The following is an 8,110-nucleotide window of genomic DNA, read 5'->3' on the forward strand; positions in this document are numbered from 1 at the left end:
CAGGTGAGAAAGAGAAAAATGTGGAGTAGTGAGTAATCCTGCAGCAATCTCCTGCTCAGAAGGGCATTTCCTCATAGTCATGCCCTTCCCAAACTGCCGTTTCCTGGAAGAGACTGCCCAGAGACCAAATATAGATGGAAATGTCTCTAACGTGACTTCTTCAAGCATCCCCAGAAGTTATAAAGCACATGCTGTTGCCACTTATCTACAGTGTGTTAGTGCCTGAAGCTCACAACATTCATGTAGAAGAAACTTACTGCCCAGGAAGGAGAAAACAATGAGGAAAACTTACGCTTGGTATTATAGGAGGTGTCAGTGTCCCTTTTCGTAATCCCTCCCAGTTAAAGCCTTCAAACCATCTACAAGGGAGGGAACAAGTAAACAGTTAGACACACAGTGAAAATCTCTCTCTAGCACAAAACAAAATTTAAATTGCTTAAACATTTTCATTCAGGAAAAATTCTTAAGGCTAATTGGACAACTTGAAGACGATCTCCTGCAGTCATCTTCTTAAAATTGTCCAATTAGCCTTGATAATTTCTCCTGTCATCTTTATATATGTTTTTTGGGATTGAAAATTAAGTGTGTATAGCAACCCATTGGTGATGCCATGACAAGTATAAATTGCCAACACTTGGAAGAAAACCATTCCTCACTGCTGGTTTCCTGGCAGCTGCTTTTTCCTCCCTATAGGGTGAATCCCTCCCATACAAGACCCCTAAAGTCCCTTCTTCATATGAGATCAGGAGCTAAGGGGATGCACAGGGATGTCCTCCTCCTAGTTTGGGCACCTCAGGTTTGCTTAAGCTACAGTAGCTTAGGTGGGTGGATAAGCCCTGAGTTGAGCCTTCAATCTGTCCACCCCAAAATACCCAACCAACCCATTTCTGTTGCTTCATGGATGGGACAAGATAAGGACCTGCATGGATGGATGAGATGATAACCTACTGCTGCAATGGGTCTCTAACTTCTTCTTACTCCCCTTCAGCAGTGTGAAAACTTAGAAGACTTAACAACTCTGTCCCATCAGACCAAAAGGGACTATGAATTAACATTATGGGTAGAGAGAAGATGTGTTGGGCTGGGGCAGGGGGGAGGGAGGGAAATCAAGGAAAACCTTGGAAAGTGATTCCTCAAACTGAAAAGAAAAAAAACCCCAAGCAGGCAGTAGCTGAGTTAGATTGCTCCCAAATGCTCTTCTGCATTAGAGTAATTGAAGTGTAATGGTCAATGTGCAATGTGTTCTGCTCAGAGGCAAGGCTGACATCTATACTAAAGCATTGGGGAAAAAAGACTGATGGAAATTCAATTAGAGTCTGAAGCACACTAGGAGGGAAAGGTCAAAGGAGTTTAAGAGCATTTTCTCTGAAAATTGAAGTGTTTGAAATGCGTGTTTATGTGAGTTGGACCTGATGGATGGTGGAGAAGACACTTACTTGTGCTTTTGGATATCTTTCACTCCGTTTTTCAAGTTCCCTAATCTTTCTGATGGATTGTCCCTATAAAATGAATAATAATTCAGTTACCTTCTTAATCCTTTTGAATGATTCACATATTTGTAAATAAGATCAAGGTGTTTATATTTTGTGTGCTTACCTGCATAGTTTTTTAATTAAATTAGCAGCATTTTTGGCAATCTTCTTTGGAAATTCAATCATGTCTATTCCCCTTAATATGATGTTATAGGTCTTCATGGGGTCTGGGCCTGAGAAAGGGGGACTTTGGAGAGGAGAGGAAAAAGAAAATTATTAAAAGCTTGTCTTTAAAACAGAAAAAAGATCAACAAAGCAAAACATACAGTAATGAGAAAAGGCAGATGACAGTTAGCAATGTTTTGCTTAAGTATCTCTGAGCCAAGAAGCTCTGATACTGCCAGTGGTGCTGGCTGGAGGGAGGTACCAAAGAGTAAAGTCACATTTTCTGCAGCAGCACCTACTAAACCTCTCCCTTCCATTGTGGCCCATGGCCCAACAGCCCAAGAAATAAGGGTGGGAGCAATGCTCACTGGTTTATTCTCCGTTTGATGTTGGGACATGCTTTCAGTGGGGATTAATTAGGTTTCTATTGGTTTAACAGAAAAGGGGCCTGGGTTCAGCCTCAAAAGATAAGCAGGTTGAGGTGATGGATTCTTTTCTGACTCCTGTATCCTGGGAGTAAGTGATAGGGGATGAGGTGACAAAGTGCAGGGAAGCTGCTAGTGCCAACATGAGCAGTAACACATACATCCTACCCTAAATAAGGGAAGGGATGGATACAGGGACTCAAGTACACATGGTGTCAAGTCTACCTCTTCCTTTTCAGATGTACAGCAATCCCTCACTGCACCTCTCTGGCTGAACTGCAACCCTTTCCCCACCATGTTCAGCTCACTCTCAGGTATAGACCAGACCCAAAAATGAATTTTCGGGTGTCACCTCACAGCACTTCCTAAAAAGCCTGCTCATGTCTTGGCCTTTGAGAGGTCTGCATGGAATCTGTGATTTAAAGTGGAAAACCTAATTATTAGGTGCAGCAACCCAGTGCTGTGCTGCTACAGCACTCACCAGCTCTGAATCTTCCCCTTGCCTAATCAGGGTGACAACAGCAGAAATATTCAGCTCTATTTTCAGCAGTGGTGCTGACCCCAATGCCCATACCTGCCAGTCAGGAGTTCATACATTAAGATTCCCAGTGACCAGTAGTCTGCTGAAATGTCGTGACCTTTGTTCAGGATGATCTCGGGGGCTACATACTCTGGGGTTCCACAAAAAGTCCATGTTTTCTTTCCAAATCCTATTTTCTTTGCAAAGCCAAAATCGACCTGTGGAAAGGAGCAGAGTGCCATCAGGGCAGAGCACGAGAGGCAGCGTCAGCCGTGTGCTCCGCTCCTCTTGAAGTGAAGCAAAGCAGAAAGAAAGTTTCCTCGGGGGAATATTTGCCTAACTACAGCATCGTGGGTCATTCCAGAACCAGGCAACTGCAGTGACCTTTTCGCCGATTTATCCTTCGTAATATAAAAAGGAGATTCTTGTGAGGGAAGAAGAACAAATGCCAGCACTGAGGGTTTCCAGGGAAATGTAACTTCATATAATCCATAGCTCAGGTTGATTTGTTTTGCTTTGGTTTTTGGTTTGTTTCTTTGTTTGTTTGTTTTTTTAACTCCCAGTCTCCACCTGAGTAAGGAACTATTTAGGCTAAATACCGACTATTTTGGCATCCACTGAAAAATTCAGATTTCTCTCCCAGCATAAAAAATGATGCAGTACAAGTGTCCTCCCAAGTTATCTGAGGCTATAACAACATGCCAGCAGGCTCACAAACCATAGCGTGCCCCTACAGCAGTGTCCCTATGGCACTGTCAAGCACAGACACTCAGATTATACTGGGAACCGAAGCCTTAGGGGCCGAGGTAGAGCTTAGGTTGTTATACTTACTGTGTTTTTAAGTCTACCCCCTCTGCACTCCCCTGCTTCGGCGCTATGCTGGCTCAGAGCTGTGGTCTGTAGCACACTCTGCTGTCCCTTGATGGCTGTGATACGCTCCTGCACCTTCCTGTGCTGGGCAGGGGCAAAATGTCCTACATGATCACAGACCCACAAGGGATGTGGGACACTTCTTGGGTTATCATGGATGCATTCAGGAAGATTACAATGTCTAAGGAGCTGAGGGTTGGTGATGGCACCAGCACAAACCCTGGTTCTTGGGGTGGGGAGAAGGGCACTCCTGCACCTCGCTAAACCCTCCAGCCTAAGCCAAATGCTGTAGAGGATAAACTCTGATGTCATTCATTAGGCTTAGCGTCATGGTGATAAATGGTGGCTGTCACCAGGCCATAAAGGTCCGTGATGGTCTGACTTACTGCTCCCACTTGCTGATGTCATTCCTGAGTTTCCCTTCCCAAAGGCAGGGAAAAAACCCCAGCCTGAGAGGCAGAGACCTTGATGCCCTGTGACTCTCAGGGAGGGCATCAGCCCCTCTTGGAGCAACTCTTTTTAGAAGTGCATCGCCCCATCCTTCACTGATGGCATCCCACGTGCTCACATCCTCCAGCACCTCCCACCAAGAGAAGTCTTTCTTTTCTTCTCTCCACAGTCTCATCTGGCATCACCTTACATGCAGAGCACCTCTACAGTGATTTTTGAGGCAAGAAAGTAATTTGAGTGAATAACACGATACAGTGAAATGCATCAGGAACTTCCTAATTTGAGGAGTGGTCTTGCACACACTGCCATCTTGGTTTGAGGAGATGGATCTGCAGGGGGACAGCACTGAGAAGGACCACGACCTCCTGGGAAGAGCAGTTTCAGGCAGAGCCTTACATGCTTGTCCCAGAGGAGCTTGCATAGATCAGTCAGGTGTGTTACTGCTGCTAAAATACAAGTGGCCCTTCTAAAGCACGAAGCTGTATTGGCTCCAGTTCAGCAACACAGTCCAGAGCAATTAATAATAATAACTTCTTGCCATGACAGAATAATGATTAATATTTCCATTAAGAATGCACAGCAGTGTTCACAATTTGTTCCACCAGTCACCTCTAAAGCCCACAGTTGCAAGTCCTTCCACTCTCCCAACAATATTTGAAGACACCTATTTTCAAGTTATCTTTTAGTCTTTCAGTAGTTCCATAACAGCTGGGTGGATTTCTCCTGACACTCTTCTCTAAACACTTCCACTTCAAGATCACAGATGTGAATTTTAAGTCAGAACGAGCATTTCCCTGTTCAGCTGTGCGCCGAGTCTCAATCTGCTGGAGGTTGGGAAAACATCCCAGTGGTGTGTGACAACATCCTTTTCCCGATCTCATCTCAGCACCTACTGATGAGTCAGAGACAGGAACCTGGGCTGGGTGGACTTTGCTCCTGATCCTCTGTGGCTAATCCTGTGTTCTCCTCTATCTGTAACACCAGTTTTCTGGAAGTAGCGGTGGCTTTTTTTTTTTTGCAAAACCCGATGTTGCAGGCACTCACCAGTTTGGCATAACCTCGATGATCCAGAATGAGGTTTTCTGGCTTGAGGTCCCTATAAATGATCCCTTTGGAATGCAAATAGGCAAAAGCTTCAACCACGCACGCCGTGTAGAACCTGGTCGTTGAATCCTCAAATGAACCTCTGTGTAAAACAAGAGAGGGAAAAGGGGATAAAGCAATTAGATCTCTTCCCCACTGGACTTCACCCTACTGTTAAAATATCTATACAGTTCAGTAGAACCACTCTAACACCTGGAAAGTGGCTGTTGCTAAGCTCACCTTTATATATACATTTAATTGCATTTCCAGTTTTGAAGTCAGGATCTTTGCCTTCAATCCACCTTCATATCAAACACTCATATCTAAAATATTTTTATTTATTCAATATAAAAGTATTTATTTCATTTTATAATTACATCTCCTAGAAGTAAAATTTACAAATACCTTCTAAGTAACAGCTGATTTTTTTATTATAATCTTTGACTTTTGAGTGCAAAAGCTATTTTGAGCTGCGTAAATCAAGAATTCCTGTACTAATGTTCATAACAGATACAAAGGCAGAAAAATTGCAGCTGCTGGGACTGGAAATGTTAATTGCAAATTCAGCATAAACTGCACTCTTGGATCCTCCATTCAGCACCAAATTGCAACCAGTTTTCCGAAGCAAACCACACACTCCCTGCTCACTGGGAGTGCATGGTGGGAGCTGGCTGAGCTCAGAAGCACGCCTAAGCTAGGTGGCAGCAGAACCACGACTTAAAGCTGAAAGAATTACAGATGAAATTATCAGGCTCTGTTTCACCTGCTAACTTCGCTACACTTCCCATTTTAATGATCCGGAGAAGGCACGCTGTTAGGAAAGGATTAACTACAAAAATTTCCTTCTAGGTAATTAAAAATTAATTTAATATTTGCTTTCCAATCAATCTTTCCGATGCATTTCTTCCTCTTCTCAAATTTAATTAAATCATGTTCCTTTTACGAGCCTATTACTTAGTTACACGTGAGTCATTGCACCTTTCCCTGCCCCGTGGGTGTTATGTGCAGGTCCCGTGTACACCAGCACAACCCACTTACACCCACCCAAACCCAACTGCTGCAAGGTCAAACCCTCCCCAGGCAGGAAATACCAGCACCACATTTGCTTGTGCATTATGCCCGGTGTGTAATTACATGCTTTCCTAATGAGTTTTTCCATGGTCCTGTAGTGCTCCTTGCAGGATGTGGATTTGATGCCTGATCCTGTTTCCCACTTTGATGACTGGCCCTTGTTTAATATGTGATATCTGGACTAAAAGCCCTTGATTTCATACTGCTCATCATTACCATACCTGACCATGTCCTAAATATTAAGAAATTATAATTTTTTTATCCACAATAAAGGTGGATGTTGCTATTCACAGTTAGAGGGTGGGCAGCAGAGCAAATACTGACATGAAAGAAGCAGGTCTTTCTCTAGGATGGGAAATTGTGGGTTTTTTTCAGATGACTTTGAAGAATTCTGCATTTTTTTACCTTGAAAATCCACTTCTCCATAGATTTGGTTTGCAACTATGAACTCTCACTAATGCCACTGCTGGCTTAGGGCCTTGGTTTGTAAGTTCAGAGTTTAAAATGGCCATGGCAGTGATGCCTAAAGGTGCTGCACTGTCTCCAAAGCATGTCTTGCAGGAACGCAGCAAGACTGGCCTTGATATTGCACCTCCTTCAATGCCTGGCTGCACTCTCCAAGGTCATTCTCTGCTGTCATACATGGTGCCTGAAGTCTTTGTAAACCTAAGGACAGTCCCATGTTTCCCTACCAGGTGCCTGACCCTCCAGCCAGGCTCCCAGACATGAGAAATGGTAGCATGGGCAATAAGAACATATCCGTAATTTCTGTGGTTGTAACAGGTTGTTCCAGATAATAATAAAAATTATAATAATTTAATTAATTAGAGTAAAATGAAAATATGCCAAGAGCTACTTAGGGGCACCCTTTAGAGATGAAGCTATGGGGAAAGCACAGTGAAAGACATATTGTAGATGCAATTTATCACATGATGACCATCACTACAACCACTACATTCTGTAATTTTTTCAGAGAAGCCATGACAAAGCACCTCTGGGTAAGTCTCCGCTTACACAAAACCTTGTACATGATGGACACAACCTAAATCAGTCCTTATTCTGTTATGACTGGATTGACTTTGTCTCTGGTCAACTGTGTAGGAACAAAAATAGCTTCTCACTTTTCTGGGATCTTAAATCAAACATGGTCTGATAAGATCCAGAGTTTGCCCATCAAAGATAAAGACCTTTGGTTATTTGGGGGCATATTAGAAAATATTCCACTTTGTAGGACAATAGTTTCTTAGAACTCACCGGTCCCTGAGAATTGTCCATAGCTCTCCACCTAGACAGGCTTCCATCAGCATGTACAGGTACTTGCTGTCCTTGAATGTTCTGTAGAGCCTGTCGTTGGCAAATGGGAAAATCATAAATAAATCAACAATACAAGCAAAGGCACCAGTCATTCCCACATCTCACAGAGTGTGGGCTTCATCCCAGGAAGCACCACCAGACTAAGGGGAATCTTTCAGAGCTAGTGGTCTCTTTAAATGAGACCATTTCCATGTCTCTTCTCGACTGGGACATATTTCAGCAGAAAAGGATGGGCATTTGAGCAGTGAAGTGTATTGTGGACCTCAGGACCTCAGCCTGTAAGGTATATTTGGCTCTAGCCTAGGTAACAGGGACATGTTTGTGAAGCAAATATTACAACATGAAGGAAACCGCCTCCAGGTAGGGTGTCGGGCTCCAGTTGTCACCCATGAATCACTGGCGAAGCTGTAGGCTCTGGGGTAATCCCAGGGATCAGCCCGGGAAGGAAGCACCCCCTTAGTGGCTGATGGGAGGCTGCCTTGGCCACATGCTTGCCTTTGCATTTATCTCAGGGCTTTGGTTTCGTTCCTGGGTATCTGTCTCTGGAGCAATTTTTGAGAGCAGGGTTGATCTCCTCTGTTAAAAGGCAAATGCTTCAGGCATCTCTTTGAGAGGGGGACACAGCACCCTTGCCCTTTCGGATACCTCCGGCTTGGTTACATACATCACCTTGTTGGAGGTCTTCACCACCCACCACTCTTATCCTGCCCTAAACCATAGAAAGAACAAACTCTGCTTCC

The 8,110-nt window shown here is 43.8% G+C and overlaps 1 protein-coding gene across 1 annotated transcript in view; it reads right to left on the reverse strand.

Moving 5' to 3' along the window:
• Nucleotides 1-292: 292 nt before the first annotated feature.
• Nucleotides 293-8,110, reverse strand: part of PRKG1 (protein kinase, cGMP-dependent, type I) — a gene marked incomplete at its 3' end in the record, with an annotated part of 22,669 nt that continues 14,851 nt past the window's right edge. Inside the window, exons 3-8 of the mRNA XM_010194426.1 lie at nt 7,311-7,400; nt 4,947-5,088; nt 2,637-2,800; nt 1,597-1,719; nt 1,437-1,499; nt 293-359 (exon numbers count right to left, since the gene is read on the reverse strand). Of these exons, the coding sequence (XP_010192728.1) occupies nt 293-359; nt 1,437-1,499; nt 1,597-1,719; nt 2,637-2,800; nt 4,947-5,088; nt 7,311-7,400 (649 nt within the window). The remainder of the gene's footprint in view (nt 360-1,436; nt 1,500-1,596; nt 1,720-2,636; nt 2,801-4,946; nt 5,089-7,310; nt 7,401-8,110) is intronic.

The sequence above is a fragment of the Mesitornis unicolor genome, unplaced genomic scaffold, assembly GCF_000695765.1.
Source record: "Mesitornis unicolor isolate BGI_N332 unplaced genomic scaffold, ASM69576v1 scaffold17021, whole genome shotgun sequence".
NCBI classification, from domain to species: domain Eukaryota; kingdom Metazoa; phylum Chordata; class Aves; order Mesitornithiformes; family Mesitornithidae; genus Mesitornis; species Mesitornis unicolor.